The sequence below is a fragment of the Epinephelus moara genome, chromosome 16, assembly GCF_006386435.1.
Source record: "Epinephelus moara isolate mb chromosome 16, YSFRI_EMoa_1.0, whole genome shotgun sequence".
NCBI classification, from domain to species: Eukaryota; Metazoa; Chordata; class Actinopteri; order Perciformes; family Serranidae; genus Epinephelus; species Epinephelus moara.
The window spans coordinates 9,500,796-9,524,348 of record NC_065521.1 but is presented as its reverse complement, the minus strand read 5'-3'; the positions used below and the strand labels follow the sequence as shown (position 1 = coordinate 9,524,348).

General features: G+C 39.7%; 1 protein-coding gene across 2 annotated transcripts; it reads left to right on the top strand.

The window, feature by feature from the left end:
• The first annotated feature begins 2,587 nt into the window (after positions 1 to 2,587).
• Positions 2,588 to 22,818, top strand: hck (HCK proto-oncogene, Src family tyrosine kinase). Of its 2 annotated transcripts, none has more exons than XM_050065945.1 (9): positions 2,588 to 2,803; positions 14,890 to 15,029; positions 17,915 to 17,948; positions 18,727 to 18,820; positions 18,991 to 19,086; positions 19,428 to 19,531; positions 21,614 to 21,763; positions 22,327 to 22,479; positions 22,575 to 22,818. In XM_050065945.1, the coding sequence occupies exons 2-9, from the start codon at positions 14,898 to 14,900 to the stop codon at positions 22,796 to 22,798; spliced, it is 987 nt and encodes a 328-aa protein (XP_049921902.1). In that variant the 5' UTR covers positions 2,588 to 2,803; positions 14,890 to 14,897; the 3' UTR covers positions 22,799 to 22,818. The 2 variants fall into 2 exon arrangements, with proteins under 2 accessions (XP_049921902.1, XP_049921903.1); XM_050065946.1 differs by lacking the exon at positions 2,588 to 2,803 and adding an exon at positions 10,048 to 10,135.
• Positions 22,819 to 23,553: the final 735 nt, after the last annotated feature.

The following is a 23,553-nucleotide window of genomic DNA, read 5'->3' as shown; positions in this document are numbered from 1 at the left end:
GCATGCGAGTATTTTATCTATTGTATTGGTTCTGTTTCTCCCTCTCTGGGAGCCTCGGCTCTCCCTCACCGCACAGCAGCCCGCCCCATCCCTCCCTCGCGGCCCCGCACATACTCCCGAGGCTCGCCTCTCTCTCTCGGCGGAGAGCCCTCGGCTACGCTCCCACGGCCGACCCTCGCGCCCTCCGGCCGGGCCCGGCCCCATCTCACCCTTCCCCTCCCTCCGGGGCTCTGGGGAACCGAGTTCTGTCTTCCTTTTTTTGGGTTGTTTAGCCGTGCAGGCAGTTGTAGCCAATGCTGGAATAGCTATTTTACCTGGTGCATTGTTCACCATTGCCGCTTGCTCTCCCCTTCTGCCGGCGGCACGGGAACACCCATATGCAGTAGAACAGCCAATAGGAACGCAGTGGTCTGAGCTGACCTTTGATTGGTTGATGCACATCGGTACGATACTGATTCTTTAGAGGCTGAACACAGAGCCATGGTGAGGTGCAGAAACCTATTGTTTGTCTCAGACCACTTGATTTACATTATGCTTAGAGGATATTATAAAATTTTTACTCAATTATACCAAAACAATGTTGCCTACTGGAGCTTTAATGTAAATAGTGATCACTTAGTCACTAGGTTTTTACTTTTGTGTTGTTTTTTTTAAACACATGAAAAATCACTCATACAAGAAGGAACTATAACAAGACCAAAGACCTAGGTAATGATTTACAATTATATAAAACAGTACCAAGATGCAGGTAATGAGGGGGAAAAAGTCACGCTTGAACTGCGTTTAAAGAGTGGAATATAACACTGAGTGTCAGACAGGAGTGGGCAGTGCTCCACCCAGAGAGACCTGGTCTAACCAATGTTTGATCAGTTGTCTCTCAAGTCTTGTCTGTTGTTGTTTTGATAAAGCGTGACAGACTGAGCAGGTCGGAGAATATGTGCAAATCACGTAGGGGTAAAACCAACCCAGTCGCCAGAGGAAAATATTAGCATTGAAAATTTATGCAAATCACAAATACAGTACATACATATTATATCAGTGTTTCTAAAGTGACATAATATTTGAGCTGACTTTGTCCTAGGCGAGACACCTGCCAAGCTGCAGACCACTTGAGACCAACAAACTACAAAAACAGTGTGTTTTAATCAAGTTATGGCTGTGTTTCCATCAGCTTTTTAGGCACCAAACATGGATGTTTTGTAGCGACCTGTTGCTGTTTTTCAGAGGGGAAAGTGTGTTTTAACCTGCAATTCCTGCCGAGATAGTGCCACAAAAAGCGGTTGACATTGTTGTGTTTCCTGCTGGGATAGATGCAAAAAAGTGCTCCTTTTTATTGAGACGTGGCTGCGTTTCTTGCCAGGATAGTGGCATGAAATGCTGTTTTCACCGAGACATTATTGCTTTTCCTGCTGGGATATTGCCATGAAATGCAGTTGTTTTTTTTACAGACATGACTGCCTTTCCAGGGTGGAATATGCCCCCAAATTCCAGCTATTGGGTCGGATAAAACACAGCTGTCAATGGATTTGTATGTAGTCCATCAGCCACATGTACAGTAATTTCTTGTGTAATAATTAAACTATCTGTGGATCTTCAACCTGGTAAATGAGGAACTCATTTCCCATAAAGTTTGAATATAGAGAACCACAAAGCGAGGCCTGCATGTCAGAGGGCTCATTGTGCCTTCACCCACACAGGCAACGTCAGGTCATCTGCAGCTGTGAGCAGCTGCTAAACACCAATTCTTTCTCTTTATCCCTCATGCTGGGATTTGTTTTATCTTCTATTATCCTTTACCAATTTTTAAACTCCTACCTCTCTCTGTTTTTTTCTGATCTCATTCATTTCATTCTCATCTTTATCTTCTCATGACCCTCCCTCCCTCCCCTCTCTCCATCACTGCAGTTTCAGAGAGAACTCGGTTTCTAATCCTGACTGTTGATTAAGGATTATAGCCGAAGAGCCGGGAGCTGTCTCTGGTTTGTTATTGCTGAGCTGCTGTTGTGGCCCTGGGGGCTGAACCGCCCACGCCTCCCCCCCTGCTGCCTGCCTGCCTCCACCCAGAGGATGCACTGAGCATGATAGCTGTCAAACTCATTTGGATACATGTTAGAGCTGTCCTGCTGCTGCTGCACATCATGCAAATGTCCTCGCATCTGTCCACCCATCCATGGCATCCATCCATTTATCCATTCTTCCCTCTGTCCATTCACTCCTCCACATAACATGATAGTAGCATTGATATTAATTACAACAAATTACATTTTTTGGCATACATGTTAGTATAATGTCTAATGATTTAATACAACAGGAGACATGCTGCCAAAAAGTGGCTGAACTATGATCTCCAGACAACTTTATCTATTAAATAACAAATAACAAATTAATAAGTTTAAAAGATATTCAAAAAGACCCTAAGTAACTTAACCATCCACATCTTTAGCGCTTATTTTTTTATCCTGCGCTTTGAGGCACAAGGTAGCCTCTTTCTCACAAGTCCATCAAAGTACCACCACAGAAGCAGCTGAAAAAAAGTCAGTGAAACCATGAGCACACTCGGTGTGTGCTTGTTCCTCTTTCACCAACTCAGTCAGATGCGCACGGCTCAAACTTCCTTGTACAAGCCCAGTGCGCTGCGCTCTGCCGCCCCGTCCGGATCTTCCACCTAACCCAAAGAAAAAAGTACTGTAACGGGATGGAACCTACGAAAAAGAAATGAGGAATATTCTCCACACTGTCATCCGAATCTAGAAGAGCATACACGACCGCAGAAGTAACAGTCGAAGTGATTGGTTGAAGCGCGGTAAGTGTCTCCTTGATCTGTGTTTGCGTGTGTGGACAGGGAGTAGCCGAACTGTCAGAAAGATGACAAAGTGAAAAATGGAGTAAATGTCTTCAAAAATATAGGGGGGAATATGAAAGTTATGTTTTGATGATCCACAAATTTAAGGTAGTTTTACAACAAGGATGCTCAGTTCTAAAAAGAGGAACTTCAAGTCTCTCTGAGTTAAAACAACCACCGCCTACAGAAGACACTGTAGGCTACACAAGTTATGTAGAGGAACGTGAAAGTGGTTAAAAGTAATGTTAACAAATTGATAAACACACGTTTATTTCAGTGCTGCTGCCCACCACTTTCTTTAGCATTCTATGAAGTGACGGGTCTTAGTGGTTCACCTCTGTTCAACTGTGTGTGTGTGTGTGTGTGTGTGTGTGTGTGTGTGTGTGTGTGTGTGTGTGTTTGTGAGCAAGAGAGAGAGTTATTTTTAGACTGTCCATCTAGACTAAACCAGAAACCAGAAACTAGACTAGTTTCTGTTCTGCTCTGTGCTGCGTTTAGTATCTGCACATTAACTTTAATGTCAGATGTTAGTGGGCTCAAAATTATAGAAAGCCCACCACAAGTAACAAATATTAAGTATTATGTATGAAAGCATGTGTATTTGCTATTAGTGGTGCATCCCCAGGGGCGTAGCACCAAAGTCTGTCTTTGTGGGCCCCCTCATGTACCTTTTGATTTTTTATCAATTTTTTTTATTATTATTATTATTATTTGTTTTTTACGCAGGTTACTTTCTAGTTAAAGCATTTTATTGAGAGTGGTGTCACTTTGCACAGATCATAAGTAAATACAAATAAAGAAATTATTGGTAAATATACAAATGCAATATGAAGTTAATTAGTGCGTTTACAGAACTGACACAGACACTGTTCTCTTTTAGTATTTATAAAAACAAATAACACAATAGAGAAAAACAGAAAAAGAGAAAAGAGAGAAGGAGATAAAGCACTCAAAGTCAGTTTACTTTGTTTCTCTTTCCTTTCTTTATTTTCTTTTTTTGGAACCCTGATTTCCCTTTTTTTTTTGGGGGGGGGGGGGGGGGGGTAGCTATGTTTAGAGAATAAAAGGTTCCTTTTTTTATACTGATACATTCAGCCAATTTTAATTTAATCATGGCACTAATAGAAATAAGAAACTGCAAACAAAACCTTTCGTGCCAGGCTTTTCAAGGGCCCCCCCTCCATTAGGGCCCTGGGTAATCAGTCCCACTTTTCCCCCCAGTGTGACACCCCTGTGCACCCCTTAAAGGAAAATGCTTTAATTCTAGTGAACCTTACAGGGATGCTCTTTGTGTATGAAACATTAGTGTGTTGTGTACATTCCAGAAATGCTAGTATTACATCATACTGATGGCCATAGTCAAATCCTTCATCCGGCGTATCTTGCATTAGCCTGTAGCAGCCATATTCATCTGCTTTTTCCCCAAATGATGCAAAAAGAAAAGTAAAGGGTTGTTGCAAATGTCACAACATCCATGGAGGGTTGCTTGACTATGTCTTGCTTTGACAGAAAGCAAAACTAACTTCCTTTATGAAAAACAAAACCATAAAGATAGCAGCATATGGTCCAATATGTACAATAAAAAAAAGTGTATGTGCACATTCATTTTCATTCATTTTCTGTAACAGTAATCACTGTCTTGCTGACTAACTAACGTACTAACCAGCCTTCTTGTGGCACCAGCAGATGACTGTGCACGTGTGACATTCCTATGAACATCATATCATCAACCCAATTTTTATTTCAAACAAAATGTAATGTCTGTCCAACATTAGAGTCCCATGTCTTTCTGACTTCATATTGACATCCAGTGCCAGCTGGAAAGCACAGCAGAAATTTCAGATAGGTCGGACCACCATGTTTAATTATACCTTTAGACATTACAGTTACAGCTGAAAATTACAACAGAAGTAAACAAGTCAGCCAAATTCATATATCACCGCGATTGAAATCAAGTACCAGTTGTCTACCTGGAAGTGACTGTTGTTGTTAGCGTGACGTCACACTCAGTACATTTACATGACATGAAAATCGATTCATTGTGTTAGTCTGACTAAAACCAGACTTTTAAAATACATGTAAACATGTTAGTCCAACTGAAATTGTACAAAATCGAACTTCTCAAAGTCAGACTAACACACCCAGAAAATGCGATTGGGAGTTGAATTACTCCTGAATCTATACAGTCAATCAGACCCAAACTGGACTAGGTGCTCTGCACATCCTCCACAGTTTCCACCCCGGGCTTTGACCCAGAAGTTGAATAGCATTAAATGCGTAATAGAAGAAGTAGCTGGAAACAACATGGTGAAATCTACATCCAGAGCTGTGCATTTTTGGACGTATGAAATGTACAGAGCTGTAAAGTTGTCCACCATGGTTGTCCACCAGTTTGCAGCTAACTAACTGTAGCTAACTTTTTGTTTGTTGATTGTTTGGTTTGTAACGTTTTAGGAAAAAGGCCCAATACTAACAAGCTGAAAGGGGGCATATCGCCACCTATCAGAGTCGGACATACACAATGCTTCCCTCCATTGGCTCCCTGTACATTTTAGAATTGATTTTAAGATTTTACTGATCACTTTAAAGCATGTCTGGGTCTGGCCCCAAGCTACATTACTGATATGCTGAACCCCTATGAACCAGTGCGCAGCCTTAGATCCTCAGGTGGGGCCCTTCTGGTCGTTCCAAAGTCGAGGCTTAAAACCAAAGGCGACCGAGCTTTCGCCATCAGGGCCCCTCGGCTTTGGAATGACCTGCCTGAGGAGATAAGGCTAGCAGAATCAGTATATTCTTTTAAATCACTTCTTAAAACCCAATTAAGTGGCCTCGTTGAGCTATAATAGTAGCCCAACTCAACTGTGCATGTAAAACCTACTAAGTCATTTGGTCCATATAGTCAAGTAAACTGGATCTTGTTGATGGTGGCAACAGCCAGCATACAGAAGTATAGGCTATAGATGCACAGATGGAAGCTTAAAGGCTCAGATTCAGTCCAACAGAACTGTCCATGAAGTTTAATGTAATCATGTCATGCAGTGGTAAAAAGTGAGACACCTGAGCATGCTGAGATGGAGACGTCCTGCAGTCCTGAGTCTTTTGTCAACAGTTTCCTTGTTGATAAGTAACTTAATAGCAATGCAAGTAACAAGGTGAGCATCGGTGCTATGAGAATATATTCTTCCTTCCTTCCTTCTATCCTTTCTTTCTTTATTTCTTTATTTCTTTCTTTGTGTCTAATGTCCTCTTGGTTGCATGCCAGGCTGGCAAATGATGTTGTTATGGCCTGAGGCAGTCCCAAACAGGTACACACAGTCTGGCAGCGTTTCACAGCCCACAACATTTACATCTGCGTACAAAATAGCTCCTCATAACAGAATGTACATGAATTATTGCTGTGTTCAGTCTGTCGGGAGTCTTGGCTCTTATGTGTTACTGTGGCACACTAGTATAATACCTGGGATCTTTCATGGGTGTAATTGTGGCAGTCATCTGAAGTGCCAGTCAAGAAGTGAACTGGCTGCTCACTGCTTGGACAGGTACACAGTTAAGATGTGTGCAACTTGTATAACTTGGATAAAGATAACACATGCAAATCTACAAGGGTGAAGTGCATGTTTGGACATTTTTGTGCCTTCACATTAAGAAAGCATCAGTGCCCACTTGTGATCCACACATCCTGAAAGCTTGTGCTGAATGTGGTTGCTTGTCTTGTAGATTTATGGCTACACAGCATGATGCTTGCAGTGGTTATTTGCATGGTATGACATAATTTGATAATTATGAAGTGGGCCTTTATACAAAGTCTAACCTTACAGTTACAGTATGACAGAAGGGACAGTAGTGTTTGGTTGGTGTTTCTGAGCAGTCAGGATGTACATTTTTGAGCTGATATCATTTAAATTCTGTTCTTCAATTGAAACTAAACTCAGCATATTTTATAATGTGATTGGTTGCAATTTGAGCTTGTGATCAATAAAGGTATCAGGGAACTTTCCACTACTCTTCTTCCTGTTCTCACAGTTCTGTATTATAAAAATAAGTTACTTAAATATAGGTCTAAAGGTAACTGTCACTTTGATCCAATATAGAGACAGAGGCTGAGAGGTTATACTGCTCTCCTGCCACGTTCTGCATGATGTGGTTAGTTAGAACTGCATGCTGTCCTCTTTTAGATGTTAACAGTGCTCTTGAATAGTACAGAGATTATTTTAAATATATGTAAATTTTGAAAGAGGAAGTAATACATGCTGCTGTTCTGCTCCAAATATATAACATTCTAACATTGCATATTAAAAAAAATACACGATCCCTGCAGTTAGAGGAAACTGAAAAAATGTTTGCATTGTATGTTTCGGTAAAACATGGATACGGTATGCTACCTTTGTCAAAAATGATGTGGTGAATTTAGGGTTAGGATCATGTTTGTCACAATGTCGCTGCAAAGACAGGGACAGTTTGTGATCAGTGGCTGAAACGCTGCTGGAAAAATGAAACTAATTGCAAGGAGAATGTATTTTCAGAGAAACAGGACTTTGTTTTAGGATAACAGGCTGTCAGGGAAATGGGCTTTCTGTCCAATGGGGAATTTTCTGGACTAACAGGGCTTCCGAGTTTTGGGCATGTCATGACTCCTGGCCGTAGCCTTATATTTAGCGGACAGACATGAGGGTGCTAACAATCTCATTTAACTCTCTGCAAGAACAGTGATTAAATGTTATTGTTTTTAATGTTAGATTTCTACATTAGACTTCTTTGGTCATGTTGAAGCTCATGCTGCCATGTGACCTGGGAGGTGATGGGAAATCATGTCATCATTCATGCTTTCTGAAAAAAGTTACTAAATACACATTACTGCTTGCAACGGATTCCTTCTGACTGCTCAGAGAGTTTGATGGATAGTTCATCTGTTGATAGAATCCAGATTTTCAGATTTTCTTTTAACTGAAGAGCAACTGAGTCAGTGATTATATAGATTTGGGATTTCCACCATTACACATGATCTTCCTTTCAACATTCTTGTCAAACTAACACAGATCTGATTTCCACAGACCTGTGGTATGGAGCAAGAAGCAACAAATCCTGTGGAAAGCAGTTGAAAGTAATTCGTTTAAACGTTTACTCAGTTCATCTTTAGTCAGGATGAAAGGTCTAGTTCTGGACAGTTGCACACGAGTAACTATGAGAAGGAACAGAAGCACAGAACTGAAACTGTCATCATGGTCAAAGCATAAGCAGTTTCTCATAGATTTATGTTTCATATCCCCAACAAGGGGCTAAAGTTAGCATAAAAACATTCTTTGCAAAGTTGGCATCCATTTTTTTTAATTGTGTAGTTTTGATGATGGACAATAGTTGTGAAACAGCTGTAGATGATTAAGCTTTTAATTTCACAAAGGCTTTGTGCTCTATTTGGAGTTTCCACCCACTGTTTAGCAAATGCATGACAAGCTGTGTATCATTCATGACTGCCTGATGATATGCTTATGTTTCCATTTTGGTCTGGGCTTTATGCTTAGAGAGCTAAATGTGTGAGAATTGTCCAGTTCAAGGTTTACTGGACTGCTAAACTGTTGAAGTCTCTGTCCTGAATAAGAATTTTTGGAGCTTCAAGGCTTCACGCATATTTACTCACGAGTATTAGAAGCTTTGATAGGACACGACAGGACCTGGGGGGGGGCTGGGGGAGGACTTAATTCTTTCAGTAAGTTATCAATAAATCAGAATGCTGCAGGTCCAGCCACATCACTAGATGCAAAGCAAACTTCTACAGTTGCCAGTGAATAACCATCCGCAATTAATCTCACCTGTTCCTTTTTCTCGTCAGACAGCCGATTTAATTGCTTGAAGGGAGGGTCATTGACTACACTGAGGACACTGGCCTCATCCTCATCTTACACCTGCTCCCTCTTTTCGGTTTCCTCCACCAGTTTATTGGTGAAAAACATAAAAAAAACAAGGTATGCAAGTACAGATTAAGATATTGATTACCATGGCAAAGATTGAAGCTTGGAAGCATTTAGATCAGCCCCACATGAGGGCATAACATTAACCGTCTCCCATTGCTTGATGTTTTGAACAAGGGATTTTAAATGTCCACTACAAGAAAATATACCAACTGGCTTTCCATAGGCACTTTTTCTGTGGGCACACACAATACGTGCCCCTCATAGACATAATGGACTTAGCTTCCATGTCATCATCCATTGGTTTGTGGACTCCTGTTTTGAAGCTTTGAGTTCGACATTTGCCATCTTGGATTTCTGGAGCCAAAAGTGACCATATTTGGATAAGAGGGTGAAGCTGTGGAAGTGCAATGGTGGATCTGGCTCATATGCCTTGCAGACAGCCCTGCCCTTAAGTATGTGTAACCTAATCCTCAATAATATGTAAACGGGTGAGTTATATAAACATTTACCCCCTGTACAGTTGTCATGAATGTTGAAATTAGCCATAAAGACCAAAACTGTTTTTCGTACCAGGCTGTAAACATATTTATTTCTGTAGTAAAGTTAAACATTTTTCAGCATGGGGGTGTACAGGGATTGATTCATTTTTGGAGCCAGCTTCAAGTGGCCATTAGAGGCAAGTTCTGGGACTCCCACGTTGGCTTCATTTTTCAACTTCGGAGGTTGCTACTTGATGCCTCATCCCATAAATGCAGTGTTTAGAGGTCTTAGTCATTCCACATCTTTCCATGAGACCAGGTTCATAAAAAGCCAGAGTCAGGTGGTGATTAGTTTAGCATGAAGTGGTGCAGCACAGGAAGAAAGCTAGCCAGGCTCTGTTCAAAGGTTAAAAAAAATCAGTCCACCAGCACCTCTAAAACTCACTAATTGACTCATTGTATGTCATTTGTTTAAACCATACAAACACAAGTGTAAAGATGATTAGTTACTGGGAGCTACATGCTCAAACTGTTTCTCTCTGGGAGCAGTGATTTCCTGGAGTATTGACAAAATGAGATATGTTAATTAATGAGCTTTAGGAAAGCTGGCAGTTTGATTGTTTTAACCTTTGGACAGAGCCAGGCTAGCTGTTTCCCCCTGCTTCACCACTTCCTTTAATATTATGTTTTCTAACCAGTGACACAGCAGGTGTTGAGTTACTGGGATTGTCCCCCTTGAACCTGTAGAGTCCGGTTAGCATGTGAGGCCTGAAATCTAGTGAATCATCCCCTGCAATCCATTATGATGGCTTAGGAGTAGAGTTAATATATAAAGTCAAGTTCTGCAGTTGTGTCTAAGCACATATTATCAGATATTACAGCCTGACTGATACTAGAAGTTTGAGGTAAGTACTCATATAAATCTAAATTTTAAATAGTATATAACAATATTCTATTTGATATTTCAAAGAACTGTGAACTAGTTTAGCTTTTCTGCATTGCAAATTGTTGTTGGACATATACACTGATACCAAAATATCTGCAATAAGCCAATATCAGCTGATATATTGATGTGGTCTGGACCTTTGCTCGAGCACATACGTGCAAAGGTGTGTGGATAAACATGGAGTCTGATAAGGTAGGTTTGGGCAATATATTGATATGATATTGATATCGACATAATGACATGAGACTGATGAGATGTTGTCTTAGATTTTGGATATTGTAATATCATCCATCACAGTAAAGTGTTGTAATTTTCTGAACTTACCAGACTGTTCTAGTTGTTTTATTATTTGCCTTTACCCACTTAGTCATTATATCCACGTTAGTGATGATTATTTATCAAAAATGTCATTATGTAAATATTTTGAGAAAGCACTAATAATTTACCCTACCATATTGTTGCAATATCAATATCGAGGTATTGTTTAAAAATATTATGATATTTTTTTTTCTCCATATTGCCCAGCCTTTCCATCAGGGCAGTTTGCCTCTGATCATAGAATAAGTGTATATGATGTAAATATTAATATATGGTGGTTTGATAGAAATAGTAACTATATGGTGTTTTATGTATCTTGCCATTTATGGAGATATTTGAAAAACAGGAATTGCTGATTTTCATGTACATAATATTTTATGCATAAATCTTTGAGAACAAATTTGAATTTGCAATTAAAATTACTTCGAGTAGAATTTAAAAGTAAGCTCCCCTACACACCTTTTTCCACCAACATGGAAGGATTCTGCTCTGGTTTCTGCTCGTAATTTTGAACCATTACGAACAAATGCCCACAGGTAACTGATGCAATCTACCTTCTTGCTACTACTAAATACTTCCACTGTACATTGTGCAACGCCCTCTGCTGATGACGCATTCTTGATTACAATGGTTCCCCTTAAAACTGGTGGAAATGCAGGCCGGTTTGCTTAATAGCACCAAGGTTTCAAGAATGCTTTAGGGAACCGGTTCAAGAGCCAGTACTAATTTGTCAGAAAGGGGGCACCAGTGGAAGCTTCTAAAAAGACACAGCAATGCTAACCATCCCAGTCTGGAGCTTTATGACATTTCCATCTGCCTTCATATTTTTTGTTTGGCTTGCTAGTCGCTATAATTGAGTCCCAGTGGATCTCACTGACACTGAAAGTTTGATATAACATTTCAGTCCAGTTCACTAAGAGCTGCCAGTAGAGTGGACTTAGATTTTTATTCAGGCTATGTGGAAGTGTGGATTTCCTTTGACGTAGGTGCTTTGCTGACGGACTGAGAAGAATCAATGCCAGCTGAATTTCTACAAAGCCAAACTAGGGCAATGTGTTACCACCAGCCTAATGCTGACCTCCATTTTATACCAGTACAAATATGACAGGGAGGCACGATAGTTCAATACTTGTGAACCTGACCTTTCTGCAATTAGATATTTAAAGAGGAACCAGGTTTAAAACAGAAAATAGGAAGCAAATATGTTAACGTCACTAATTTTGACATCAAGATCACCAGAGCTTCCTGTGTTTGAGATGAAATATTTTCCATTATTTATTAGTGTACAGTGAGGCGGTGAGTGACAGCAGGGCAGTACGCTGATAATTTAGACTGTAGATATTTATTGAAGAACAGATCAATATGCTTACAGAAACATTTCAAGTTTTGTCAGTGTTGGTGTTTTTTGTCACTTGTGATTTGAAAGTGTGTCTACAGAAGATAGCACTGTCTTCCTTTGTGGTAGTTTTGGTCACTCCATGGTGACATTTGACCTCTGAACAAATGCTGATGACAGCTCCCAGCTGAAACAAACATTTTTGCCCACAGTTAATAAGAAGACTATTTATCTGTGAGTGCCAATGTTCTGTTTGTTTTGATCCTTGCCACAGCCGTGCACCCCATATAGTGTTCATGATTTGGAGCTGTGCACGCTTCTATTATTCACAACATGTGACCTCCACAATCATTGAAGATCTGTTTGCATAGTAACAGGGCTCCGCTGTTTAGTGCTCTTGATACACTTCCTTCACTCAGTGCAATAATCTGCTTCTCTGAGCTGAAGATGGGTTACACAGAATAACTCCCATCTACTATGTCCTCCCCATCTGTGTTTGTGAGCTAACATGTGCTGTAAAACACAGCTTCTGTCTCCCAGCACACACTCCCTCTTTGTTAAACCGTGTTCCAGATAACTGCATTCACATTTGCATGTAGATACACACATGCAGATACAGTATGATGCGAAGGGAAAACAAAGTATTTCCTAGATGTTACAGATGAATGAGGGGGTTTGTATGGATACATGTTTATTGCCACAGTAGATAGAAAGACATTGTAGTGATCATTCCCGGATGCTCTTCACAGATCTATAAGAACCAAAACAGTATTTCAGGTGGCCAACATCTGTAAAAACTATTAAGTCAGAATAAACGCCAATAATGTAGAGACTGCAGGAGCACACAGCATTGCCAAAATCATACAGTCATGGTCATCCAGTGAGGTGACTGACTATGTCAGTTACAAGGCAGCCTTGTCTTCTCAGTCTTCCCCCTGTAGCGAAGAATATCTAACAACATCATGTGAATCCATCTTCACACCTCATAGACACTTTGAAATACGTTTACAGTAACAGCCAGCTGAGAGAGATAATGTCTAAGCTTTCTTATCATGTGTCACAGTTTGCAAATTGTTTCTCAGTACAGACTGCAGGTTTTCAACTCCTCATATTACTCATGTTGTAAATAAGCACAGGGGTTTTCTCAAGACAATGCCCAGGTCAACAGGGTGCAACATGATATGTGTTTGGTTGTACTGAAAGACTGTAAGGAGTTGGATATTTCACTTTTCTGGTAAGGCCACTTTGTTTTTTATGGGTTTTTTGCTAGAGGAAATTAGCATTAGCTGATGTGCAGATTTCAGAGATGAAAACCAGGGGGATTTCCAGTTTGCTGGTCAATATATCAGTAAAATACCAAATGTTATTATCTATGAAATAATAAAGGACGACATTTCTGGTTACATTTGACCACGCTAACTGTTGTACTGCAATAAACCAGGGTTCTTCAATGTTTTCAGGCCAAGGACCTTGTAGCTGAAAGACAGACGGAGCAGGGACCCCCTATTGTATAAAACTGAGTTGCATTTGGAATAATTCTCTGAATATTTTTGAGTTCTCCCTTCTTTGCACTTGCCTGTAGCTGTTTAGTCAGCAGCAGCTGTAGCATGGCTACTAGGTACGTTGGCGATACCTCTGCACTTTAGCCGGAGGTGTCTGAGGTGGACGGTGTGTCAGACTGTCTTGCTTGAAAATACTTACAAAAATATTCCATTGTGGCTCACAAGAATGTCTGTACTCTTCACATCTAAATACAGTTAATTGGACATATTTGGGGGGGGAAAAGGTGCTACAAAGTAATTTAGCATTAGCTTGTTAAGATAATTGCACAAGGATTCATGGGGAACAGTTTGCCTATCATTAATGCTATATACATATATATATATACTGTATGAAGTACTGTCTATCTATCTCTCTGTCTACATATATATATGTGTGTGTGCACATAGTATTTCATATGATTTATCAATTTTGACTGCTTTTCTATATTTCACAATGACCTCAAGGAGTTATATGGACATACATGTATATTTAGAAAAAAAAAAGAAAGAAAAAATAAGACATAAAAATATGTTGCCAAATCATTTGTAAATACAATAAAATACAAAAAAAAAAAAAGATAAATAATTAAAAATGTAAATAAGGCACACCATGTTAAATGTGTAATAGTTACTTAAAGATACCCCTTATTAAAACTTGGTCAGACAGTTTAAATCTGTGATACGGAGCCCCGAGAGTCCCGAAAGGTGATATTGTTTTTATCATGTGTGCATAAGTTATTATCTTGTGGGACAGACAATAGATTAACTTGTGTGCACAAAATAAAACATATTAACTTTTGGGACTGTAAGGGCTTCATCATCCTGCAGTATTCTTAGTGCTGAATGTTTTTATTTTATAATCACATAAATATCTCTTCTTTCATATATAACTACAACTTAATGTACACAGATTAGGTCTGTACACAGGGCTTAGCAAAAAGACTTTGATCTTTGGTTATTACACTGTTATCATAAACGTCCTCATGCCAGTCCTGTAAATCAACATCCTTGAGTCTAAGGTTAACCTGAACTTCATTCACGATTGTTATATGTTGTATTAATGATTATTTATATCTGAAGTAAGAAAGGTTTATATTTACTCCTATTAGTGTTTGTCACATATTTGACTAGCATAGTGCCCCATGTGGAATTGAAAGATTATTTAATACATTAATTGTTCTTTTATTAACCTGTTTTTTTTTTTGTGGTGCTGTGCATCTTACCATCCTAGCTCAGGATGTGTGCTGAAAATTGTTTGTGGAACAAAAGCTTGAAAATGATAAATAGTATCGTGAGAAAAAAATCATGGAAGCTAGTTGTTTTACATAAAATCCCTTATTCTTATACTTAATGATCAGTACATGTTCACTACTAAGTGGTGCAACCCAATAAAATTCCACTGTTCTCCTAATAGTGTCAATACGTATGAAGTCACTCTATGGCTGAGAGAACTAGGCCTGACTACTGCATATAACATTTCTCGTGTCTCGCTGTTTTTCCTCTCTTGTCTTCCTGCAGAAGGCACCATGGGCTGTGTGGGCTCAAAGAAGGAGCAGGAGCCTTTCAGCAAAGGGACGGGTAACGACGACCTGCAGAACCGTACACAGACCGCCCATTATGTCAAAGACCCCACAGCAGGAAACTTTGGAAACAAAGCTGTAAGCAGTAATGTTGTGACAGATCAAAATCTGAGAAAAGTATCTAGTTGGTTTTCATCTCATGGCAAGATACAACATAACACTTAAACAGAGCACGACGTTAGGGTCAAAAAAAAAAAAACCCAGCATGATCTGGCTCAAAATAATTATGTTTGTTACTAGCGTAATGTAATGCCATGTGACATATGTCACTAGCGTAGTGTGCTTCACATACAAGCACTAGAATAACTGGATTGACTTTTGGTTTCTTACGGGAGATGAACAGAAGTCTCCTGTGTCTTAAAACGCAGCTAAAAGGCACCTCAGCGCATCAGTATCTGACACTGAGGACGAGTTTGATGGAGTGAGACCAGGTTCCTTGTAGTTGCTGTAAAATATCAAACGTAAAAATACTTGTTATACTGAAAAATGGCCCCTGTGACAATGAGAGCTACCTTTTATACTGTTGGTCCTTTAATCCAGTGGTAAACAACCTTGTGGTCGGATCCCTCCAAAAGGTCACAAGATAAATCTGAGAGATGATTAATGGGGTAGGAAAGAAGTAAAGTTCTGTTAGTGTGGACTCTCTTTTTTTTTTTTTTTTTTTTTTTTTTTTTCCATTTTGGGGGGAATTTTGAATAATTTGACCTTTATCAATCTCAAATGTGACCCAAGGGCCTCAGCTACATGCTGCTTTTTTGGGGAGGTCACAAGCCAAAATGGTTGATCCGAAATGCACCAAGTTACAACAGCTGGCACATAAATGTGGTCCAGCAAAAAGTACAATATCCCCCCCCCCCCCCCCCCCCCCCCCCCCCCCGCCCCCGCCCCCNAAATGGTTGATCCGAAATGCACCAAGTTACAACAGCTGGCACATAAATGTGGGCCAGCAAAAAGTACAATATCCCCCCCCCCCCCCCCCCCCCCCCGCAATGTAGAGAAGGACAAGTATAAAATAGCATCAAATGGAAACATTATACTTAGGTACAGTACTTGAGTAAATGTATTTAGTTACTTCCCCCACTGAACATGAATTTAGGTCTTTAGCCACATTATATGTGACCAAAAAGTATTGATGAACATTTTGCTTATAAAAATGAGAAGCCACGCCTGCAGAAGTGCCTCTGCTATAAATAAAGAATGAGGAAGGTTAATGGTGTCAGTTGCAGAAGCAGTGAAAGTATGAGATGAAATATGAAAAGAAAACATCACACTTTCACAGGTTACTCCCACAAGTGACAAGAGACTGTGTTCTTTTCAGAGAGGATAGATGTAGTCCGAACATGTTCCCAGGCTTGATTGCATACTGGCAAGACTTTGCTCCGTGCCATTGGTAAAACAGCAGTGCTGTTGCGTGTAAGTGTGGTTCCTCTGGCCACTGCTTCCTGTGTGCTGACTGTAACATCTCGTTCTCCCTCAATGAAGAAAGAGGAAGTGACAGAAGCAGAACCAGAGCACTGAGGCAGGAGACGTATGATCAAAATTTGAGCATTAAGCAACACCTAAGACTTCCCTCGCCTCACACATACTGTATTGTATTATCTCAGGTGTCTAAATTTACAGACAGTCTGTCTGGCTGTCTGGTCTCCACTCAGCTCAGCTCGTATTTGTGCTAACATTGCACTGTGTTGAAAACAAAGTGTGTCTGATAAACCCACTACAAACCAAAAAACCTAAAGCAAATATTACTGCCAGCAACATCTTGATTTTTAAAGTTGATAAGATAAAGTGCTTCCTTCCTCTCTTCTTTTCAAACATTTTTTTTCTGTGCAATGGTTTTATGCTATATTTTGGTCTATACTTGAAATGTGCTCTTTAAAAATTTAAATATAATATTGCTGCATCTTTATTTAAATTTTTGCTAAGCAACCACTGAAACACATGCCGTTAGCTTAACTGCTATGTTGCTGTGAAGTAAACTCACAGATCTGTACCTTAAAATAAAAAAATAAATATTAAAAAAATAGAACAATGGACAGGTTGCAGGTGAGAGGCTGTTCATAGACAGTACGTAGGACACAGGAAAATGGAGATCGGTGTGGATGTATGAGACCCTCAGAAAGAGGAGAAATCACGGAGAACAACCAGCTGGTCCAGAGCTGCGCGAGGAGGATGATCACTTTAAGGCTTATTTTAGGATGAGTCAGGGACAGTTAGACGTTAGAGAGAATTTGCAGCTACAGTTTGTTTAGATATGTCCCGCAGCTTGCCAAGGGCGACGATGCAATTCAGTTAGCATTAGCTTCACACAAACCATGTATGCTACTAACTGTTACTTGCTGTCATTGCTACCACAAAAGACCTGCCTCTCAACTCATCAGATTGGACAATGGCCAATGAAGTCATGTGCTTTTTCTGCTCTGAGATGAAGTTTCTTTAACATGAAGCGTTCATGTACTTGCACAATGCAAAGGCAGCAAGTGAAACCCTTCACTTTTATTCACACCCATTCCAAAAAGATGCCTATGGCTGCTTAAATGCACTGTCTGATCAGGGCCTTACAAGCTTTTCAGCATCTCTTAGCTCATTATTTTGTTTTTGTGGCCTGTAACTTTAATGTTTTGGTTGAGTCACACCTGTCATCAGTGTCATTACCAGCAGCAGGAGTCACACGTCTTAAGTGAGAACGCTCTAAAAATCCACTGTACGTTAGATACACCAAGTTAACCACTAACTAATGTAGAAAGTCCGTTTGCAAACACGTTTGCCATGACAACTTAGTATGGTGATAGTGTTGCACTGCCCCTAAATGGCAAAAACAAAAACAAAACAAAAAATACTGCAGCTTCAAGAAAGTTTTTTTCTCACTTTGAATCAACAAAAAGGGAAGAATTAATATTTGACAAACTTGAACTCTTCCTTAAGCCTGCACATCAACATAAGTCTCTCTGTCTTTCTCTCAACAGAGCAAAATGCCATCCAATGCTAACGCTTCAGACGGTGAGTCACAATTCCTATTTACATACTGCTGTAGCCCCACTTACGCAATGGCAACCTTGCTCTTGATGCTAAATCTTTTTTTTAAGCCAACCACTAATGAACCAATAAGGTCAGTCAATGACAGTTTTATTTCTAACCTCTAACATCTAGTTCAGTGCTGGTTTGATGCAAAGAAAAAGTAACTAATGAAGCTCAAAACAACATGTGAGAGAGAGGAAGGAGAGCGAGTGTGTCGGCGCAGAGCGATAGCCCCTCTCACCGCCTCACCACACAGGCCTCCAATACACAGAAGACCAGCCTGACTGCTATTATTATCAAGTGTACACGGAAGTCAGTTACATAGTCAAAGTACGGGGAGTCCAGTGTTAGTAACAAAGATAGCTGTAGTTCAGACTTAAATGCAGTGTGTCCAGTGAAAAAACAACATGCACAGATACTGCACTCCCCTCACTTTCACATACACACTACAGCACTACATGTCAGCGATGCCGGGTGAAAACCTCATGAAAAACTTCCTTAAAAATGACAACTTTTCACAAGAAAACCAGGCTTGGTTTCAGCTCCAGTCATCTTTATGTTCCTCAAGTGTTTTTTTGTTTTGTTTTACAAGCCCAAAGATGTTTTCTCTGGCCATAATTTAAATTCTTCAGAGAGTAAACATGCGTGCAGCTTCCACATGACAACGCAAAAGGGACATATTTTACACTGCATTGCAAGACCACAATGTACCAAAATGAAACCATCTGCTTTTCTTCTTTTCCTGGCCCTGCTGCTGTAGGAGAGAGTATTGCCATGGCTCTGTACGACTATGAGGCCATTCATGATGGTGACCTTGGCTTCAAGAAGGGAGATAAGCTCAGAATCTTAGAGGAGTAAGTATCAACAGTGAGAAAGCTCATTTATTCTTTCTTGCTGCATTTAGAAGAATAACTATATAAAATAATCATAACAAGTTAATTGTGTTCAAATGATTTTGGACTTGTAAAGTACACTGTCATGTCTTTGTTGATGAGAAGTTTTCACACTGTCTTTTTCTCTGTAGATCAGGGGAGTGGTGGAGAGCAATGTTACTCAGTACGGGTCAGGAAGGCTTCATCCCCAGTAATTATGTGGCCAAAGATACTCTGGAGGCAGAGGAGTAAGTGTACTCAAACTGACAACACATTTATCGGCATTATCAGTATCTCACTGGTAAATCTGTTGTTTTTTTTGTCAATATTACTATGATTTTTTTCATCCTTATTCTTTATTATTATTTTCAGTAGAAGTAGTGATGATAATGTAACGATGAAAATATAATTAGCCTTCCAAATAAATATGCTAGTGTCGTGGGCCTATTTAAATGGCAGTTTTTGCTGTTTTTCACAAAGTGGAAATGAACAAGGAAACAAAGCACACACAGGAATGGAAAACGAAGGCTTGCACAGGAAGAGCCGTTAGGAGGTTTCTGTGCTAACTGATCTGTTTCCTGTTGTTAAGGTGGTTCTTTAAGGGCGTTAGCAGGAAAGATGCTGAGAGGCAGCTGTTGGCCCCTGGGAACAGAGTGGGATCCTTCATGATCCGAGACAGTGAGACCACACAGGGTGAGTAAAAGGCATTCTAAAACAGATTATTTGTTGCTTAATGCAGTGGTTTCCAACTGGTGGGTCATGTTCCAAAAGTGGGTTGTGGGTCCGTTCTGAATGGACCGCAAGTGACCTGCACACGTGTCAAGTTTGTGAAAATTTTATTTTTAAGTACAGTGAATTTCCGGTCCAGAGCTTTCATTTTGAAGTGCCGTCTCTTTCTGTAGAGTGAGTGACAAAAGGACAACTACTTAATAGAGACAGCAAATTAGCTCGATGACATGGCCAAATACAAGTATGATGCTGAATATATTAAAATGTGTGGACCTTGAACTAAAGACCAAGGAGAAATGTAGCTGGCTGGACCAGTTGGAAACCACTGCCTTAATGGAGCAGTCAAAGTAATCATAATGAGACATTATTGACAGAAAAGATCCCAACTAACACATCAAGCAATTTGATTTTAACAGACTTCATTTCATGTAATTTATTTTATTTATAAGGACAACACATTCATCAACATCTTTGTAAATGTGCCAGTGTTGGCCTACTGGCTAATTTTCAACTGCAGTCCTTTGACACGATGTTTTAAAACAGAAAAAGTGATACAATTCTTTTGGAGGGAGACTTTTAAGTCTGAAAACATAATGATGCCCGCATTATGGATTGGAGGTGTGAAGTTCAAAATAAGTGAACATTTAGAAGGAATAAAAGATACTACTGAATTTCATCATGGAAAATGTAGGATCCAGTGTTTTTAGAATTTGACGCACAAGAGAGACAAAAAGTCAGGTTATCATGGCCTCTGTTGCTTCAATTTTGATCACTCTCTTTATGCCTCCGCACAGGCAATAGCCACCAATATCCATCAATAGCCAGCAAAAACATAAGGAATTACGTCTTGGGGTTTTACATTCCTCCATACATACATCTGTATGTATGTACAGACTTACGTATGGACATCCCGTTCTCAATAATGCGATATCTCAAAAACGCTCTTTCAAAGTTGGCACAAACATCCACTTGGACTCAGCAATAAACTGATTTGGGTGGTCAGAGGACAAAGGTCAAGGTCACTATGACCTTGTGTCTGTCTCATTTTTATGAATGCAACATCTCAAGAAGGCTTCAAGGGAATTTCCTCAAATTTGGCACAAACATCCACTTGTATGTAAGGATGAACTGAGTAGAATTTGGTGCTCAAAGGTCAAAAGGTCACTGCTTTTGGCCATAACTCAAGAATTTATAATATATAATATAATATATATACAATTTTACACAGCTGTCACAAAACGGGTACAATGATGAAGTGATGACATTTTATATATAAAAAGTCAAAGCTCAATTTCACTGTGACATCATAATGTTCTGCAAAAAACACTTTTCTGGCCAATGGTTAACCAATGACATCATTGGCCTTATGAAGGCCTCCTCAGAGGTTAAATACCTGGGTTTTTCCACACCAGTTTGTGTGACTAGTTCCAGCCTAGTCAGACAAGCATGAACTGATGAAGCCTCTTGGATAAGAGGTGAAACGTCTTCTAAGACAAAACTAAGTCTGGTTGCGTTCAATTCAATTGCCTTGAGATGACTTTTCTGGCCATTACTCAACACCATAACTCAGGAACAGAAGGGGAGACATTTGGTCAGATACTGAATTGGCGATTGTATAGATCTTCTGTGCTGCCTGGTTGAAGATGAGTGTGAGGCGTCCACATTTCAGAATATACCACTTCTTTGCAGCAGCACGTGAAGCATTAATAACTCTTATGGCTACTTATGACTTTGGACAGACATTGATGTAAAGTGTAACTGCAACCTGACTGGTTCTTGAAGGCATACAACTGCATGGAAGAGCAATACTAAATCACTTGAGTCTCTCTTTAAGTGTCCCATGTTGGTCTGCAGTCAGTCCCTCTAAAAATTAAACATCTCTGGAATACAAACACAAATACACAATACATACAAAAATAGAACTTAACATGTTGAATCATCTAAAAATATAAGCTTGTATCAGTGGAAAAAAATACTGGCATCAGCATTTAAAAAATCCCCTATGGGTCACATGGTAACTACTGTTTTCTTTCTGTTTCACCACAGGCAGCTACTCCCTGTCTGTCAGAGACAGTGATGGTCACAACGGTGACACAGTTAAACATTATAAGATCCGTACACTGGACAATGGAGGATTCTACATCTCTCCCCGCAACACCTTTGGCACGCTGCAGGAGCTGGTCACCCATTACAAGAGTGAGTTCACTACTGTCAGAATTTAGACAGTTTGTCACTGAGTGATTTTTACTTCCTCACTGCTGTGTTTTAATAGTCTAGTTGAGTAATTGCCTGTCATTAAAATGATGATGTAAGGAGCGAATGAGGAATCCTTAGTAATCCTAAGGGGTGAGTTTTTTTCAAAATGTTTCTCATTTAATGGTCTCAGACAGGAGCAACTCCACTTCAGTCTGTGTCCCATTTAAAGTGGTGCCTACAGTGATGTACAGCACACTCTACTGGCCAACTTTAAAACTGTTGATGTGGAACATTATCAGAGTCATTACCAAAGTGATAGATTGTATTGCTTTAATTCAATTAGTAGAAGCATCAGCATGGGAATGTTTTTATTTTTGCTGAACTTACTGGAACGTTTGAATGCTTTGTGAAACTGTCAATTTAATAAAATACGTCAGTTCAATAAGAAAAACATAGGACTGATTTTCATGGTTTAATTTTGCATAAAATGAAAAAAACTATACTCTGAACATTAGACATAAATATATAACAAATTCAAATCTTGAATTTTCTGTTTATTCCAGAGCAAGGAGATGGCCTCTGCCAAACCCTGACCAACCCGTGCTTGAGCCCCAAACCTGAGAAACCATGGGAGAAAGACGCCTGGGAAATCCCAAGATCATCCCTCAAACTGGAAAAGAGGCTTGGTGCAGGACAGTTTGGAGAAGTCTGGATGGGTAAGATAGACCTGAATCATTATACAGTCCAGTTATTGATGGAGATGGGAAAATAGCAATTCATTTTCTAATTGCGATAATTGTTTTTCTTTAAGCTACATACAATAAACACACCAAAGTAGCAGTGAAGACCATGAAGCCTGGCAGTATGTCAGTTGAAGCCTTCATGGCCGAGGCCAACCTGATGAAGACTCTACAGCATGACAAACTGGTTCGACTCAATGCTGTGGTCACTAAGGAGGAGCCTATCTATATCATTACTGAGTTCATGGAGAAAGGTGCGTATGAGTGTGTGTGTAAATGCAGTCGCCAGAAGTAAAATGCTAACACTAGGCTATAAACAAACAACACCACAGTTGCATGAACATCACCACAACGAAGTGTGATAACAATCTGTAGTCTTTTTTAGCCACTAGCTAGCAGCTGCCTTTTTAAAAACAAATAAAGGCTTCAAAATTTACAGGTGGGGTATTTATTGAAACATATTATGTCATAAAACAAAATGTGAAATTTCATTTCATTCAAAACTCCACTGAGGCAAGGGAACCTGGACACACACTTCTGATCTATCAGAGCATAAATGAGGCAACAGTGGACAGGCAGGTAAAAGTAACCAATCTCAGTCTCATCACTGGCAGTATGTGAAACACCTGTGCACAACCCTGGTGGTAGAAGCTTTACTTCCTGGAAGTTGTCATTTGTAAGTACTGAATAGCATACTGTGAGGCATACAAATGGAAGCCATTGTCTTGTCATACAATACCAAAATACAAAAAAGGGAGTGGAACACAGTGAAAACAGAAAAAACATATAAAATCACAAAGCACCTTATAACAGTATCAAACAATTATATCACATAGTAAATGGGGCTTTGGGAGGAATCAGGCTAAAGCCATCATTAATCAGAGATCCCCCAAATCTACACACACACATCTCAATACAGAAGTAGAGCAAAGGGCTTTGAAGGGTCAATCATAGACCCCAAATTCTATAAAGAATGGAAAACAATCTGGATTACAGCATAACACTCATATCAAAATCCTTATTGAGGCCTGTAGGGTGAAGTGCATCTAA